The sequence below is a fragment of the Sus scrofa genome, chromosome 9 (assembly GCF_054392235.1).
Source record: "Sus scrofa isolate SSC_HxYL_T2T_F1_AM1 chromosome 9, Sscrofa_HxYL_maternal_Yorkshire_Landrace_v2.0, whole genome shotgun sequence".
NCBI lineage: Eukaryota > Metazoa > Chordata > Mammalia > Artiodactyla > Suidae > Sus > Sus scrofa.
In genome coordinates, this window is record NC_139391.1 from 48174739 (window position 1) to 48193519 (window position 18781).

Here is an 18781-nt window from a genome sequence, read left to right on the forward strand (position 1 = left end):
GGCATTTTTGCAGCCCCACCCACCTTGGTCATTAGTTTGGTTTTGTGGCACATTATATCCTCATCTAAGACTGCTATATTTTTTTTTACTTTTATTTTTTATTTTTTTGCTTTTTAGAGCCACACTCGTGGCATGTGGAGGTTCCCAGGCTAGGGGTCCAATCGGAGCAACAGCTGCCAGGCTACGCCACAACCACAGAAACGCAGGATCCGAGCCACATCTGCAACCTACACCGCAGCTCATGGCAACGCCGGATCCTTAACCCACTGAGCGAGGCCAAGGATCAAACCCACGTCTTCATGGATCCTAGTCGGGTTCTTTAACAGCTGAGCCATGAAGGGAACTCCTAAGACTGTGTTACTGCATGATATCTTTTTAACTAAAATAAAATATAAGGTAGGCATGCCTTTTGGAATAACCTGATCCCAAGAGGTTATTGCCGATACTCTGGGGTGCACTGAAGCCAAGATGCGAGATTACTGTTCTCTGCTGAATCAATGAAATATTAAAAACCACCACCACATAATCTCCACAGTTTCTTCTAGTCTCTCATCCCTTCTTTCCTGCCTCAGCTGCTTCCTGCTTACTCTTGAGCAGGGGAGAAAGGTGAGAGAGGTGGGCTGGAAGGTGGCAGGGGAGGAGGCAGCAGTGCCCACAGGAAGCTCAGTCTGGGGAGATGTCTATGTGTGAATAGACAGAAGAGCCCTGTCAGAGATGCTCTCTCCTGGGTCCTTCTTCTTGTACCCAGGAAAGTGCCCTCCTGGGACACTGTCCATTTCCAGCTTTCTCCCCATATGGAATTGTTTTACCATAATGTCATTGTTGGCCAATTTTATAAACTTGTGAAATGATTTCCAAATTTCAAGCCAAAGTTTGCCCTTTGGGGAAGAAGGCTGTGAGTGTGCCAGAGAAACTTTAGGATAGAGTTGTTGATTTTGGTTACCTGGTTTGGCTATGTCAGTTTTTTTAATAACCGGAGAAAGGACAGGATGCTGGGTTTACCTCTTGCCCACCTCACCAGTTTTCATTTTCCTAACTTTTTCTTCAGTTCTTTCACTCCAACCCATTTATCTCCTGTCTCCTCCTCCCAAGGTCCATGCCGGGCTGGCTGCTGATTGGATGTAAACCCCGCACACACAGAGCCAGCATTGCACCTGCTGGGCCTCTGTGGTTGATTCTGTTTCTTTACACTAAGCTTGTGAGCAGACCCCAAGTCAGGGCCATCATCATGGAGGGAGGGGCTGAGGTTCTGAAGGGCCCAAACAGCCCTATGAAGAGCTCCCCAAATGAAGGCCTAACAATCTTCTAACCAAATTTCACTCCTCCCTCAAGGGTTGGCTCACTTGGTAGCATTCATCAACACTGTCTTGCAGAAATACAGAGTGAGCCCAGTGAGTCATTCATGTTTTTCATTTTTTTATTAAAAATCCCTTGCATCTGCTCTCTAGTCTCTCTTAAGCCTGGCCTCACTTTATAAGGCCCTGAGTTGCTTACCTATGTTAGATCATGTGGCTGCTATAGCATGAATTGGGAGTGGAGGATTGGGGTTGAGATGGAGAGGAGACTGACAATGGATGTATCTGCCAATGGATATATCTTTCTTATATGCAAACCATAAGTCCCCATAGGTATAAAATGAGGGCCACTGTGTCTCTCTTCCTATTTCCTTTGCAATAATTTAGGAAGAATTGTGTGTGTGTGTGTGTGTGTGTGTGTGTGCATTCAATCAGAATTGATTGACCTGTTCATAGATCGATGGACACCTCACTTTTCCTCATTTATTTCTCCATCTTTTGTATCAGCTGATCCACCAGAATTAGGAGTTAAAGATGCTGAAATGTAAACCTCAACAGAGGCCAGTTTGAGACACATGCCAAGGTTATAAAACAGGGCTCTTGAATATTGGTCTAAGTCAGAATCACCTGGGCAACTTGTTACAAATTCAGATTTCCGGGCGCTACCACCAGATCCAGAGGGTCTGGGAGGAGACTCTGGAATTCACATTTTAATAAGCACTTTATTTTTTTCTTACTCTTTCATAGGAATAAGGTGCTTCTGATGCAGGTGGTCCTAGACTACGTTTTGAGAATCACTGTCAGAGAATTGCTGGGAAGGATCCTAGTGCTGTCTAAACCCCACATTGTTGATTTACAAATGAGATTAAGGAAGCTCAGAGAAGTAAAGAGACTAGTCTAGGTTAGTCGGTGAGTTAGGGCAGAGCATGGCCAAAACCAATGCCAGCCCTGAGCCTTTCCCACCACGTATAGGGAAGCAGACCAATCAGAAGTGAGCTTGCTGGAGTTCCCATCGTGGTACAGTGATTAACGAATCTAACTAGAACCATGAGGTTGCGGGTTTGATACCTGGCCTTGCTCAATGGGTTAAGGATCCGGCGTTGCCGTGAGCTGTGGTGTAGGTTGCAGACATGGCTCGGATCCCCGCATTGCTCTGGCGAAGGCCGGCGGTTACAGCTCCGATTGGACCCCTAGCCTGGGAACCTCCATGTGCCACGGGAGCGGCCCTAGAAAAGACAAAAAAAAAAAAAAAAAAGAAGAAGAAGAAGTCAGCTTGCTTTGGAACAGGTTGGATTGAAATTAGACACAAGGAATAACTTCCTGACAGATAGGCGTATTGAGGTAACTGAGAGCATCTCCTTTCCCAAGGGGGCCTTAATTCAGGAGGGCACTTGAGGGGCACTGCAGAGACAAAGAGAAGGGAAGGAAACACCTGGTGATTTTGCATGAAAGGGAGCAGAGGCCCTTCTTTGAGGTCTGCTGTGAAATCTGGATTTTAACCTTGACAGCAACATAAGTGGTCAATGGTCCAGGAGGCCTGAGGTGCAGTCCTACCTCTGACAAGTGAGACAGCTTTGTGAGGTTGGGCCACTTGCTCAGTTTCTTAGCCTTCACTTCCTCACTGTGAGATAAACGAGGTTGCATTAGATTGCCTTTAATTTCTGTGGTGCCATCATTTTTATCTTTCCTTGGAACTCTCCTCACCAAAGAGTCTTATACAACACAGGAATTCTGTGAAGCTTTCTTTCTTTTTTTTTTTTTTTTTTTTTTTTCTTTTTAGGGCTGCACCTGCAGCATATGGAATTTCGCAGGCTAGGGGTTGGGTTGAATTGGAGCTACAGCTCCCAGCCAACACCACAACCACAGCAACACAGGATCCAGGCCGCATCTGTGACCTACACCACATCTCACAGCAACACCGGATCCTTAACCCACTGGGCGAGGCCAGGGATCAAACCTACATCCTCATGGATCCTAGTCGGGTTCGTTAACTGCTGAGCCACTAAGGGAACTCCCTGTGAAGCTTTCTCTCTTTTTTTTGTTTTTTTTTGTTTTGTCTTTTTGCCATTTTTAGGGCCGCTCCCGCGGCACATGGAGGTTCCCAGGCTAGGGGTCCAATCGGAGCTGTAGCCGCTGGCCTACACCAGAGCCACAGCAACATGGGATCCGAGCCGAGTCTGCAACCTTCACCACAGCTCATGGCAATGCCGGATCCTTAACCCACTGAGCAAGGCCAGGGATCAAACCTGTGTCCTCATGGATACTAGTCGGATTCGTTAACCACTGAGCCATGACAGGAACTCCATGTGAAGCTTTCTTGACTGAATAAGTTAATCAGTTGAATAAACAACTACTCAGTGGGAGTTCTGCTGCAATGGGCTGATGATCCAGTGTGTCTCTGTGGCATTGCCAGTTCCCTCCCTGGTGCAGCTCAGTGGGTTAAGGATCCTGTATAGGCCACAGATGTGGCTCAAATTTGATCCCTGGCCTGGGAACTTCCATATGCCCTGGGTGTGGCTGAAAAAGGAGGAAAATAACCCCCCCAAAAACAAACAAACATTAAAAAAAACTGCTCTATATTGAGTATCCAGAAGCTTTATCTGCCTGTTCTCCCTCCCTTAGGGCATTTTGAGTGATCCCCCCTTTTCTACTAATTTATAGATTTAAAGGGGTCTAACCTCAAATGAGTTCAGCTCCATTGTCCATGTCCCTTGCTGAGTTGTCATTCAGATCTGGGATATGCAATGGCTCCTTAGGGTCATTCCCCAAGCAGAGAAGCCAGGCCAGAGAAATGTTTCCCCATTAGTGACTGGTCACAGGTCCCTGTGCCCCATCTCGTGTGGCCACCCCCCTGATGGTCTCTCTCTGTTCCTTTCAGAAAGCAGATCTGGCCGTGGCAGGCCTCACCATCACGGCTGAACGGGAGAAGGTGATTGATTTCTCAAAGCCATTCATGACTCTGGGAATTAGCATTCTTTACCGAGTTCATATGGTAAGAGATTTATTTTATAAGCATTTATGGCATTAAAGTTATTTGCATGCAAACACTGAGTTATATGGTAATAATGAATGACTCACAGAAATATTTAGATTTCAAGACTGTAATGCAAATGTGCTGGGTTATTTTTTCCCCCATCAGCTGCAACGACTTGCAAACAGGAGGAATGGAAAAGTCACACTTGTGGGCTTTCCAGTAAAAACTGCTTCTGCCACACTAAGTAGGGATAGGCCGAGAATGGTCGTTCCACCCTTGGCTTGTAGTGTGTTGGCGATCAGCCCTGTGGGTCACTCTGCTTCCTTCTGGGGGTGAGTCCCCAGCCCAGATAAGTCAGCCCAGCATTCTCAGGGCCTTCAGCATCTTTCAAGTCCACTTCTGTTCACTCTGAGCATCACATCTGGTGAGACAATGCAGACTTCCTTTCTTGGTTATCTGTACTGGGGAATAAAGGGTAAATAATGTCATGTCACTAATACCTGGCCTGTCCCCTCTTCTTCATCCTTTACCAAAAAAGACTTCTCTGGTTAGGGTGGCTAGAGTGAGTAGAGTGAGTGTGAAAATGAATTTGTGAAAGTTCACCAATGGGCAGCAGAGGATGGATGTGACATCAAAGTATAGTGGCTGGTGGGAGAAGGTCTGGAGAGTAACCCTGCTGTGCCCCATCCAAACTGGCTCTAAGTACCCAACTCTTATATGGATTTCCCCATAGTTACCCTAGGCATCCAAGGTCATGCCAACATGGTATATTCTAACACCTGGCACCACAAGGCTGCCCAACAGGGGAGGAGCAAAGAACTCACCCTACATGTCTGCTGAAGAAGTGACCCTCCAGCTTCTGACCCCTTCCCAGCCCTGATTCTCAACCCTGGCAGCTGCTCGGGCATCAGAAAATGGGACCTGTTTCTCCGGAGGAAGTTCCCCTTGTCACAGAGCTCACTCGAGCAGCTCAGAAGAGCACTGTCCTGGGCTGGACCTCAGTGTCCATCATGATCAATTCCTGGCTTGGGAGAAGAAGCCAAATCATCTGGAAGAAGAGACAACATCAAAACCCCTAGCTCTCCAGGCTAAGACAGAAAGAAGTGGGAGGATTTGGTCATAGGCAATGCTGTGACTGATGTGTCTATCTTGTGAATTAAGCGGGGGCTTTGATCCCTCCTCCTCTCTTTTCCACAATGATAAAAACTCCCATACACTGAGCACCTAGGTGCTCTCTCAGGCCCCTGTGATGTGGGGCTGTTGTTATGGGTTGACTCATGTCCCCTCAGAAGCTGTATTGAAGTGCTAACCCCCAGGACCTGTGAATGTGACCCTATTTGGAAATAGTGCCTTTGCAGATAGAATCAAGTTACAATGAGGTCCTACTGGAATTGAGCAGGAGGGAGGTGCTAATCTAATGACAGGTGTCTTTATGAAAAATGGGAAATTTGGGAGCTCCTACTGTGGTGCATCAGGTTAAGGATCTGGTATTGTCTCTGCAATGGCATAGGTTTGATCCCTGGCCCAGCACAGTGGGTTAAGGATTCAGTGTTGCTGCAGCTGTGGTGTAGGTTGCAGCTACGGCTGGGATTCGATCCCTGGCCCAGGGACTTCCATATGATAAAGAAAAAGAAAAACTGGGACATGCGGAGAAGACCGGAGGCAGACTGGAGTGAGGCATCTGCAAGCCACGAAAGGCCATGGATCACCAGCAACCATCAGACGCAAAGGAGGACCCGTCCCTAGAGCCTTCAGAGAAAACAGGGCCCTGCTGACACCTTGATTTTGAACTTCAGTCTCCAGAACTGTGAAACAACACATTTCTGTTGTGTTAAGACCCCAGTTGGTTGTACTTAGTGAAGGCAGCCTGGGGAAATCAACAGAGTGTTCTTACTTTAGAAATGAGGAAACAGTGGCAGTCAGCTCTAAAAACCTGGACAAGGCCACACACCATGTAATGCAAAAGCAGGGTTCAAACACAGGTTTGGTGCAATGCGAGCCTGTGCTCTTTCTGTGCCGCCACGCTGGCACCCCCATTGCAGGGCCTTTGCACAACTTGTCCTGGTCTCAGTTGACTTGTAGGGCTGTTTCTTGTGCCCACCCCATGCCTCTCCCATAATGAGGGAGGATTCAAAAGAAATGGAGACACACAGCCTTTCTCCAAATGATACTGCTGTGGCCAAGCCAGGTGGCTAGGTATGGCCTTGATTTCTTTATTTTTTTTAATACTTTTTTCCCTTTAAAAAAAAAAAAGTATAGTTGATTTACAGTGTTGTATCAATTTCTGCTGTACAACAAAGTGACCCAGTCATACATATATCATCCCTCATCATGAAATCCCAAGAGACTGGACACAGTTCCCTGTGCTGTACAGAAGGACCTCATTGCATATCCATTCCGAATGTCAGAGCTTGCAGCTACTAATGCCAAACTCCCCATCCATCCCTCCTCCCTCCCCCTTGGCAACCACAAGTGTGTTCTCCATGGCTGTGAGTCTGCTTCTGTCCTGTGGATAGGTTCATCTGTGCCATATTATAGATTCCACATATAAGTGATGTCATATGGTATTTGTCTTTCTCTTTCTGACTTACTTCACTTAGTATGAGAATCTCTAGTTGCACGGCCTTGATTTCTTTTTTTTTTTCCTTTGTCTTTTTAGGGCCGCACCTGCGGCATATGGAAGTTCCCAGGCTAGGGGTCAAATCAGAGCTGTAGCTGCCAGCCTACACCACAGACACCAGATCTGAGCTGCATTTGCAACTTACACCACAGCTCATGGCGATGCCAGATCTTTAACCGAACCCGAGTCCTCATGGATACTAGTCGGATTCATTACCACTGAGCCACAATAGGCCTCCCTTGATTTCTTGATTAAAGCCAAGGAAGCTAGACCCTGCCCATGACCCAGTGGGCCAAGAGGAATCACATGAGCGAGGGCACGAACTGCCTGGGAACATCTGCAGCTAGGCTACCCCCACCACCAGGACACACGGTCCTGAGTATCAGCACTAGCATTTTCCAATCCTCTGGACATCCTTAACTGGACCATTGGCCCAATGTTTTCTACCACCTGCAAACTATTAGTTCCCCTGCATTCGTTCTGGGATGTGAAGTTTTATGTGTCAGCTTGGCTAGGCTCTCGAGCCCAGATGTTGGTCATCCCAAGACTAGATGTTGCTGTAGGGATATTTTGTAGATGCAATTAACATCTACGATCAATTGGCATTAAGGAAAGAGATGACCCTTGATGGTGTGAGTGGGCCTCGTCCAATCAGGTAAAGGCCTTCAGGGAAAAAAACAGATTTCCCAAAGCAAAAGGAATTCTGCATCAAGACTAATGAGTAGAAATACCATCTGAGTTTCCAACCTGCCCTAGAGATTTAGGATCCTCCAGCTCCCATAATCACATGAGCCATTTCCCTGAAATCAGTCTCTTGACACACACACACCCTACTGGCTCTGTCTCTCTGGAGAACTTGAACCACACATTTCCTCTCTGTGGTCAGCATCCCTCCCCTCTCCCAGGCTTCTTGCTGAGGCACGGCTGTGCCACACAGCTGCTCTCAGATCTGATTTCTAATGGGGGCCAAGCTGAGTCAAAATCGAGTCCTGGCATGAACAGCTCGCACAAAGCAGAACTGACAGTTTATGCATTTATTCAACGAATATTTATTGAGTGCATTCTGCATGTGAGGTGGAATGCTAGGAAAGCACCAAAGGGTGGGCTGAGGAGAGAACGATCCAGAATCGACTGAACCAGGGATGACCTGGTGGGAACAAGTCTGAGGTGAACTTTGCAGAATCTGAAACAAAAGAGGCCTCCTCTGCAGGAACAGCCAACACCAGAGGGCAGCCCCACAGAGTTCACCAAGCACACCGAAATCTAAAACCACCCAGAGATGCTGTCTCTAATATAAGTGTTAAGTTAGTGAAATTAAAGTTGAATCCTGAGGGTCTATTATTCTGTGAATTTTCTCTGATTGAGAGATTTCTGTGAGCAAGTATATGGTTCTTTTTTATTCCATTTGTAATCTATAATGACCTCCCTATGTCTGAGGCCACCAGAGTCATGAGCGATGGTCACCAAAAAGCCAGCCTCTGGTGGTAGCAAACCTTTGTACAGGTGTTGCTGTTGTGGCTCATGGGTTAATAATCTGACTAGTATCCTTGAAATTGCAGGCTTGATCCCTGGCCTCACACAGTGGGTTAAAGGATCCTGCGTTTTGAGAGCTATGGTGTAGGTCACAGACATGGCTCAGATCCCGCATTGCTGTGGCCGTGGCCTAGGCCAGCAGTTGTAGCTTGAATTGGACCCCTAGCCTAGGAACTGCCATATGCAGTGGGTGTGGCCCTAAAAAGACCAAAAAACCAAAGAAATCTGTGTGCAAAAGTGAAAATAATTCACCCAAAGGGTAAAGACCTAGTTAGAAATTCTTCAAAACCTTCCAAAATAACAAGCAGTGTCAGGTGGGTCTCAGGTCTAAAGATAGCCACAAATAATTAGTGAGTTTCCAACAGGCTAAGATCATCTAGGCTCTTTCATGAAGAGGGATCATCACGAGTCGACTATGGAGTATTTCCCGTCCTCTGAACCTTGGGGCCTCATCTCTGTTTCTGCTCAAGCATCTCCAGGACCAAAATCAGAAGGATGTTTTGCTCTTTTGATCTCTGCATCCTGTCACTCAGGCTGGTTAAGGAGGCTGGCTTTGACCTTCGGTGACTGTTGACCCATTCCGCCTATTCAGACTCTCTGTTCCTGGCTTCCAAGTCATTTTCTCCTGCTGTTCTTCCTGCCTCTCTGATCATTGCCGTCTCCATCTTTTCTGTTCATTCCTCTCTCTGTGTGTTTGCCCCTTAAATGACCTTAGCCCTTTTCGCACACTCCCAAATCTCTGCCTGGGTAACCCCACCTGTTCCCAAATCTGTAAATGTTATGCTGACTGTTCCCCTGAATTCCAGAAACATGTTTTAAACACATTACTAAGACATCCCACCTGGATATCTCACAGGCACCTCAAAAGCAGTGGCACAAACTGCTTTCAGTATGCTTCTCCCTCCTTTCCTTTGCCTGGTCTCAAGGTCACAGCATTTCCATCTAGACACCTGAGAGGTCCTTCACGTCTTTTTCCTCAGTGTTCAGTTGGTCAGCTCACGTCCTAAATACTCCTCATATGTACTGTCTGTCCCCACTTAATCTGCCTTGGTTCAGGCTCTACCCACCTCTAACCTCAACTGCTTCCATTCCGATGGCCTATATTTTCTTTGAGGGCAGGTATTTCTGATCCATTACTGCATCCCCATTAAAGTGCCACAGTCACTATAAACATTCACCAAGAAGCACTGGAGTGAAAATCATGGACTCTGGAGCCAGATCGCCTGGGTTTATTCCCAGATCTGACACTCACTGGCCACAGCACACATGTGTTTCAGGTTCTTCATCTGTAAAAATGGGTTGTTGGAGTTCCCGTCATGGCTCAGTGGTTAACGAATCCAACTAGGAACCATGAGGTTGTGGGTTCGATCCCTGGCCTTGGTCAGTGGGTTAAGGATCTGGCGTTGCCATGAGCTGTGGTGTAGGTTGCAGACGAGCCTGGATCCCATGTTGCTGTGGCTGTGGTATAGGCCAGCGGCTATAGCTCCAATTCGACCCCTAGCCTGGGAACCTCCATATGCCGCGGGAGCGTCCCTAGAAATGGCAAAAAAAAAAAAAGACAAAAAAAAAATGCATTGTCGTGCATCTATATATACTTTGTCAGATTCTTTGGCATTATACGTTATTGTAAGATGTTGAATATATTCCTCTGTGCTGTACGTGGGTCCTTGTGGTTTATCTATTTTATATATAGTGGTGTGTATCTATTAACCCCAAATTCCCAATTTATCCTTCTCCCCCAGTTACTGCCTTTAATAAATGTATGTGAATTTCTCCCCGCTGCTGCCCATCCCGATCCATCCTGAAGCCTGAGAGTTGTCTTTTTTTTATTTATTCATTTATTTTTACAAATGTAATCATATCAGCTCCCCACTTAAAATCATTCACTGGCTGCACATCTCTTACAAGAAAAAGTCTGACCTTCTTAACATGGAGAATAAAGCCCACCTCTCCTGTTCCACTTCCAGCTCTTTGCTGCAGGCACCTTCACCCTTACTGCTCATTCCTTTGCCGAGCATGTCAGCCTTTTCCTGTCTCCTTATCTAGCTGGGTTCATGCTCATGTTCTTGCCCCTCGACCACCTGACAAGCTCTTCCCTAGCCTTTAATACCCAGCTCAATTAGCGTTTGTCAAATGTGACACCTCTAGATGGAGCTGATTGCCTCATTCTCTAAGCTGCTGCCCTCTGCCTATACCTCTATCACAGCATTTATATGCTGTGTCATATTATTCTCTCCCTAAGTAGATTCTAATGGGAGATACGTTGAGGAGAAGGTACGGTCGTGTCAGACCATAATTTTTTTTTACTGAAGTATAGTTGATTTACAATATTGTATTAGATTCTGATGTACAGCAAAGTGGTTCAGATGTTTATCTATCTATCTACACACAGAGATGGTGATAGATAGATGATTGATAGATAGATAGATAGATGATAGAGGTATGTTCTTTTTCATATTCTTTTCCATCGGGGTTTACTACAGGATAGTGAACATAGTTCCCTATGCTATACATTAAGATCTTGTTGCTTATCCATTCTCTACACACTAGTTTGCATCTGCTAGTCTCCCAACCTAACCCTCCCCATCTCCCACCCCCTTAGAAGCCACACGTCTGTCCTCTATGTCTACGCGTCTCTTTCTGTTTCATAGATAAGATCATTTGTGTCATATTTTAGATTCCACATATAAGTGATATCATGTGATATTAGACCACACTTTTTATGATATGATTTTTGGTGTGGATAATGTTAACATCCTAAATATGCAGTATTTACTTGCTAAGTGTGGAAGGAAAAAAGAAAGGGCAGGAAGGACCTGTGACCCTGTGGGCGGTGAGCACCACCTCCCTTTGTGGCTCATGTCGAGCAGAACTGAGCCCTAGGGACGTGGCTTCTGTCAGGGGCCCAGTATTTTAGGCAGCAGGATGAGTGACCCAAATAGATTTCTTCTTCTCTGGCCTTTACCTTATTTATCTGGAGAACAAAAAGTGACAGGAGGCAGATGTCTGGGGCAGCTCAGATCCACCTTCCGCTCAGGCCTGGTTGTGGCTGCCCCCCGAACCCATTGCTCCCTCCCTCCCTGATGCCTTCATGTCCCACATCCAACAAAGCACCCACCCGAGAAGGCATCAGAATCCCTGCCTGGGGCCACATGAGCTTCCAGGCAGTACATAGAGGCTCCAGTCTTTAGATGTCCAGGTGTCCCCTGATACGCCAAAGGTGGGGGTCAAATGATGGACATCTGAGGCTCTAGACTCTCTTGATTTCCTCGGCATATTAGCTCATTTCTTCTTATTGAAAAGTTCAGTATTTAGCATAGCAGTATAATCTCGGGGGCATTTTGCAGTCCAAGGTTTTATAGATTCGATGCATGTTTTTGCAGACCAGAATTTTATAGAATTGATGCATACTGTGAGCTCCCAATATCTGTGAACGGAAGGGAGGAGGGCATAAAAAAATAAAAACATTCATGTTTGACATCAGAATTTATCATGTAGTTTTCTTTCTCTCTCTCTGTCTCTTTTTTTTTTCCTGTACAATTTGCCTAATGATGTTTTTCTCAGATTAATATTATACTAAGTTTGTATTCCTCAAGCACACGCTGGCTGTTGGAGTAAGGCCTTGTCAGAACGTTCCAGAAGCCAACCTGGGATTTGACATTTGGCACATATAGCTCCCAAATGGATAATCAGTTTTTATTTTTTTTATTTTTTATTTTTCATTTTTGTCTTTTGTCTTTTTAGAGCCTCGCCGGAGGCATATGAAGGTTCTCAGGCTAGGGGTCTAATCAGAGCTGTAGCTGCCAGCCTACACCACAGCCACAGCCACGCCAGATCCGAGACGCATCCGTGACCTACACCACAGCTCATGGCAACGCCAGATCCTTAACCCACTGAGCAAGGCCAGGGATCAGACCCACAACCTAATGTTTCCTAGATGGACTGGTTTCCACGGCGCCACGACAGGAACTCGAGATAATCAGTTTTTAAAAATTCAGCGTCGATATATTCAAAGAGGTTGGAGATCTGTCCAGGATATTTGAATGTTAACTAACATCTATCTGGCATCTCATTATTCACGAAGCACTTTCACATACAGTCTCTGGTTTAATACAACAATCCCCCAAGGCAGGTGTAGGATTCTCATTTTACACAGAAGGATTCTGAGGCCGCTGGTGGTGGTTAGTGGTACAGGAGACAGGGGAAAAATAGTGCAATGGGGGAGGTGACAGGGAACCTAGGTTTGTTTTTTATTTGTTTGTTTTGTTTTTATTACTCAAATGAATTTATCACATCTGTAGTTGTATAATGATCATAACAATCTGATTTCACATGATCTCCCTCCCACAGCCCAAGCACATCCCCCCACCCCCCAAACTGTCTCCACTGGAGACCATGAGTTTTTCAATGTCTGTGAGTCAGCATCTGTTCTGCAAAGAAGTTCCGTCTGTCCTTTTTTCAGATTCCACATGTCAGTGAAAGCATTTGATGTTGGTGTCTCATTGTATGGCTGACTTCACTTAGCGTGATAGTTTCTAGGTCCATCAGGGAACCTAGGTTTTCAATCCCCCAGTCCATACATTATCTATCTTGCTGGTAGGTGTGTTTCTCTGTGTCAAGGACATCTTTTAGGTGATCATTCCAGATCCTTTTTTTTTTTTTTTTTTTTTTAGGGCCTCACCTGTAGCATAAAGAAGTTCTCAGGCTAAGGGTCAAGTCAGAGCTACAGCTGGCAGCCTACGCCACAGCCACAGCAACGCGGGATCCGAGCCACGTCTGTGACCTACACCACAGCTCATGGCAGCGACGGATCCTTGACCCACTAAGCGAGGCCTGGAATCGAACCTGCATTCTCATGGATACTAGTCAGGTTCATTTCCACTGCACCACAATGGGAACTCCTCCAGATCCTTTCTAATTGGTGTTTACTGTCCATGATCCCACATGGTGTCCTAAGCCACCAGAGCACCTAAGGCTCCCTTGAAAATGCAAGTTTACTACTTTTCCCTTACAATGTCTCACCCGACCTTTGATGAACAAATATGAAAGTTTCATATTCTGTTCTTTCTCTCTTCTTAACTCTTGGATAGAGTCTCTCTCTAAAGAAAAGTTTTTTAAAAGAACAGACAGTGATTAAAAAGTGAGCAAGAAATAAATGTCAACATTAAATTAATGCCTGATTTTTTTTTTTTTTTTTTTTTTGCTGGATGTATTACTTATTTTTCAAGAAGGTCTGTTTCATCTCAGAAAGACTGTCTTGGAAAAATGGAGAACAATGCTAAGTAAACCAGTGAATCATTTCTAATACTGCTTAATACTCTGTTATAAGAAAACAGAAAATGAATAGAGTGCTATTCCTTAAAGCTAAGTCACATGATAGCCCCATATAATGGAAATAGACTTCCCTGAATGTATAATCATGTTAATATTGGTTATTTATTGAGTGCTCCTCTTTCAAGAAGCTCAAGGGTTTTATCAGCATTACTTTTGTAATTGTCACATTCCCCCTTGACGTTGATGGCAGTGTCCCATTTTCTGGAAGAAGAAAACAGCAGCACGCTGAAGCAGAGTGGCTTCCCCGGGATCACTCTGCAAGTCAAGGTCAGGGCCAGGTTTAGAACTGAAGTCTTTTCATGCCAGATTTCCAATCAGCAGAGTGAAAATAGATAGGCTGGCATCTGGGTTATATCGGCAACAAACCCATCTGGGTGTTTTATGTAAAGAAGAATTAATTTGCTCCGTTCTTTTTTCCTCTTGGAGTCAGAGGTGGGAAGTGCATGCTAAACCGAAATACCATCCAAACAGCCCATTGCAGACATGCCAAGGGAGGCTATCTGTGGGTTCCTGGGGTAAGATGAGAAGAAATCACTTCCTTTGGCTTCTTTCAAAAGGAGTCAGGGAGACTGTATCTCCTTCTTCAGAGGGAAGAGTGTTTTTGACCATTGATGGCAGTTGGGAGTAGACAGAAACCTCCCTAGGAGTTGCCATTTCGTTCTAAAGACTGGCAAAGATGAACCTCTGTCATTGGCTCTGCTGGAGAGGGGAGCGGGTTCAGGGAAGGAAGAGAGCTGATACCACTCGTGTGTGTAGGGAAATGATGACAGGGGTCCACAGCCCTTACCCAGCCACAGGAGAGCCCACCGCACATCTGACCCACTCTGTCTGCGTCTTCTTCGGGAAGGCTAAGGTGGAACCAAGTGCCAAAGGTTGCAGTCACCAGCTTCTAAGAGCCATCCATCCAGAAGAGAGCCTGGTGTTACCCTAATGGCTTCCCTGGAGAGCCCTGGGGGAACCCTCATGATGCATGTATTATAACCCATAGCAATTCTAGGAGTTATGGAAAGTGACTGCAGACAGATGGCATTCTCCCCACCCCTACCCCCCAAGCATCTTTAGCATGTGCTACAATAGGACAGAAAATAGTATTTCTTGTCCATTGAGGGAGAATCAGCATAAAAGCAACTTCCCTCTTTTGCCGTATTCCATCTCTCCACACGCACGGCTGCCAGGAGACAGAGGGGGAGCAAACGCTTATATTGCTCTTACTGTGTGTTAAAACAACCCATGAGATAGGTTGTCTTCTTACCCCCATGTTACAAAAGAGAAAATTGAGGCCCAGAGCGGTTACGTAACTTTCCCAGGGTCACATAATTGTAAGTGGTACAGCCAGGATTCATTCCTGGGCAGGCTAACTCCAGAGTCTATGTTTTAATTCACAACCTGCCTTGCATTACCTGGCTCTGGTGTCCTTATGCATTTGGCTCCAGACTCTGGGAAAGCAATTACTTTCTTACTAGAATGTCATTTCTTCCAGTACATATAGAATGAAGTATCAGTGAGTTAAGAGATATTTTTTCAGGATAAGGGGAATTTTCAACAGGCAACAGGAGAATAAGGGGATTTTTCAACAGAAGATTAATGCCCCTTCATAGCTCCGTGGACAGCTCCACTGCTAACATTCAAAGGGCCTCACCACTCAGGGATTATGGTCATTTGGTGACCAGCCCCGTCTCTCTCACCATCAAAGAGCATCAGTGATGCCGGCTCTGATGTGGTCAATCTGAAGCACAGTACAGAAGTCAAGGAACCAGTTTTAATTAGCGTGCCATCTCATTTTCAACCCCATCTTCATGGCTTGGCCTGACCTAGGCATTTGGGGCATAGACTGTATATAACCAGTTATCTACCTTCAAAGTGGCTGTATTCTCCAGAAGCTGCTGGCCAAATTTGAAGCCAACAGAGATATGTATAAATCAATACAAATGCCTATAAATACAACAGCATCTAAGAAATGATGGGTAGAGATAAATATTTCAGAGTACTTTAAGGGAGTGGGATAGAGTAGGTTGGGATTCTGTGGGCATTGGGGAGAAGGCGTGGGATTAATTAGGAAGTTTATTGGAGCAAGTTGCAAAGATAAAAAGGAGAGGAAGATGTGACACAGCTGCCATTTGAAAGAAGAAGGACGTGGCATCCCCATGGCATGGCTTGACGAATGGACACCAGAGAAACTGAAGCCATCACCAGTGATTTGAGCATGACCCTTAACCTCCCTGGGTCCCAGTCCTTCCATCTGTCAATATGGAGAACAGGGTGCTGAAATGGAAAGAACGTAATGGAGCATTTTGAGTTCTTCAGGAAAAAAGTGTCACCATCATATATCCTTTGGATTAAGAAAAATATCTATGATGTGGCATAGGACACCTGATCTCCAAGCACCAGTAATTCAAATGTCTTTGGGGAAGGAAGCCATCTAAAGCATCCACATAGAAAAAATGGTAGGCGTTCAGAGCTTTGCAAGTAGCATACTTCTCTTTGGCATCAGAAAAGTAGCTTGGGCTCAGCTCAAGCCAAAGTTCTGTGAGCCCAGACCCGGATCTCAAATGACTGCCCATTCTTTGCTCTTCTGGTTGGCATCAGTCAATTACAAGTGGAATCAGATGTTGCCTTTTGCCAACATGACGGATATATTTCCAGTGAAGCTCTGTTTATGTCTTGATCCTTGTTTGTGCGATGTTCTATGTTTTATAACTTGAGTCTCCAGGAATGTTTTTCCCATGGCTGTGCATCATTTCTTATCACCCATAACCAAATATGGCAGCTTTAAATAGTGCTGTCATTTTCCTCAATTTCACTCGTTGTGATATAATCAGGTATAGATTTCTGACATTGAGCATCTAATGGGGTTTCAGATTCAGAAAGCAACAATAAAAGATTTTCTTCCCTCCTGGATATCTCTCAATTGAGAGACACAGAGTGAAATAGTCATGAGTGACGGGCGTAGAAAGCATGTGTCTGCCCAGGAAAGCGCTGGGGTATAGAAGGACCCCAGGAGCAAACCAGGCTGGTGGTTTCTGCTGTGGCAAATGTACAGCCATGGGGAGCTGCCCATCTTGGTCTGGACTTACTCTGTGTCTTCCTATTTCCGCCCCTGACTCTTAAGGATGATGACGGAGACATGGTTAGCCCATGATGGATGCAGCAGTGACTGACTAGGGACTCCAGTCATGCTGCTCTTGAGTCCTTCTTCCCATTAGAGAATTTACATAGTGATAGGACCAGGTATCCTCAAATGGTCTTCTCCCCATTTCTCTCCTGTTCCCTTGGTTACTGAGCTTTGTCTCTCAAGTTGTTTTATTTTCCCTATACATCACCTGAGTGTTTCTGTGTGGCTCAAGCGTGCATGCACATGAGGCAGGGAACTTGCAGTTGGTATCAGAGGGCAGTTGCCTGGTCTAAGCCACATTGGGAGAGAAAACCGGTCTCAGACAGACCACCTGAGAGGTCACTGTCAGTCTGATGAAGGCTGAAAGACCAAAGAACCGAGGGCCCATGGACAGAGGGTAAGCTGTTGACTTCTTCACTCTGCGTTCTCTGGACTGTGTCCCCAAACAGGAGTGTAAAACTTTACTCCTAAGTGCTTCAGGTATTTGCCTACTGGCTCTCCAAGAAGGAACAGCATATCCACCAGAAGAGAAGTTGAAATTGGGACTGTGCAAATACGGTGGGACCCTGCAGCCTCTCCCCACCCCTGTGGATGCTACAGAGGGAGCAGTTCCTGTTACCTGGAGTTCCTCAGCTGGTCTCCATGGTCTGGCTCCTTTGCATAACGAAAGCCCAGGAAGTTGGTTGAGATCAGCTCAGTACTGGCATAGGTAGTTCCCTTTTGTGCTTCCAGGGATCCCAGTGTAAGAATGGCACACCTTGATATTAACAGTAGGTTGTGCTGTGATTCATATATTCTTGAGCTTGAAAGTTTATCTGTCGATAGAACCCCTGAGCTGCATGCTGATTTTCTGCCCTATCCATGGACTTCCTAGATTCCCGGAATCATAAAATCATATCATCTTCTACTTATAACGGTTCTTAGGGAGCATCTAGTCCAGTGGTTTCATAATAAATGAAAGAAGTAAGCCTGGTGCAAGATCAAGGCAGCAGTGGGGAGCTGGAGAGAAGGACCCTATCTTGAGTGGCAGCTACCACTCAGCTCTAGCTGGTTGAAAATGAGGCCCAGTGTTGCCAGATTGCCCATTTTTTTTAAAGCCAGAAATCTGGATTTTTATGTGAAATCCCCCAATCATTTAATGTTGGCAACTAGTCAAAATGGGTAAGCCCTGTGGGTCAACAGACAAGTTGTCTATGGGCACTTGGCCATAGGTGGCCAGGGTATCACCTTTGATCGAGTCCAGCTACAGTGAAGGCTGGAGGGGAGTGTGCACCTGCCAAGACTACACAGCAAAAGACCAGGAGGGAGGACTTTCCTGCAGAAAACTGCAGGGGAGCTTGGCCCCCAGCTTTCCATTCCAGGCTCTATCCTTTGGCTCCCGTGACTCCAGCCAAGCATGTCCCTGGGCTGGGGACACACGTGTTTTCCCACAACATCATGGTATGAGCCCTAGGCTTTGTGTCAGCAAGCTTGCATTTGAGCCCCAGTTCTTCCTCTGATGAGCCATATAACCCTGGGCACATCTCTCAACTGCCCTGGGCTTTGATTTCTGCTTTAGGATAGTGAAAATGAGAATCTGGGCCTCCCAGCACCAGTTTAAGGTTAACTTGAGAAGGTCCCGCTGTGCCTGAGATCACCCTGCAAACAAAAAGCCAAGGATACCTATCATATTAGCATCCTCATGAGACAGATGTGTCATAGAGGGGGGCTAGGGTCCTGTCCAGCACCGAAGACATCAACATGCCCCAAGGCACTTCAGAGCCCATCTGCGCTGCCCCTGGAGGACACAGGGGCACTGAGGGCTGTTCTGCTTGCCCAGTACAGAGCTTCCCTGATCCTAGGAAGTGATGAGGTCCCAGTCTGTTCTTTTGTTTCATCTACTGAGATCAGGGCTGGATAGGTGTTTTGCTGCA

The 18781-nt window shown here is 45.9% G+C and overlaps 1 protein-coding gene across 8 annotated transcripts in view; it reads left to right on the forward strand.

Moving 5' to 3' along the window:
- The window catches only part of GRIK4 (glutamate ionotropic receptor kainate type subunit 4), a 459028-nt gene that overhangs the window by 402115 nt on the left and 38132 nt on the right, over nucleotides 1-18781 (forward strand). For all 8 annotated transcript variants that reach the window (XM_084976373.1, XM_021062991.2, XM_021062992.2 and 5 more), the window contains one exon: nucleotides 4174-4287. In XM_084976373.1, the coding sequence (XP_084832499.1) occupies nucleotides 4174-4287 (114 nt within the window). The remainder of the gene's footprint in view (nucleotides 1-4173; nucleotides 4288-18781) is intronic.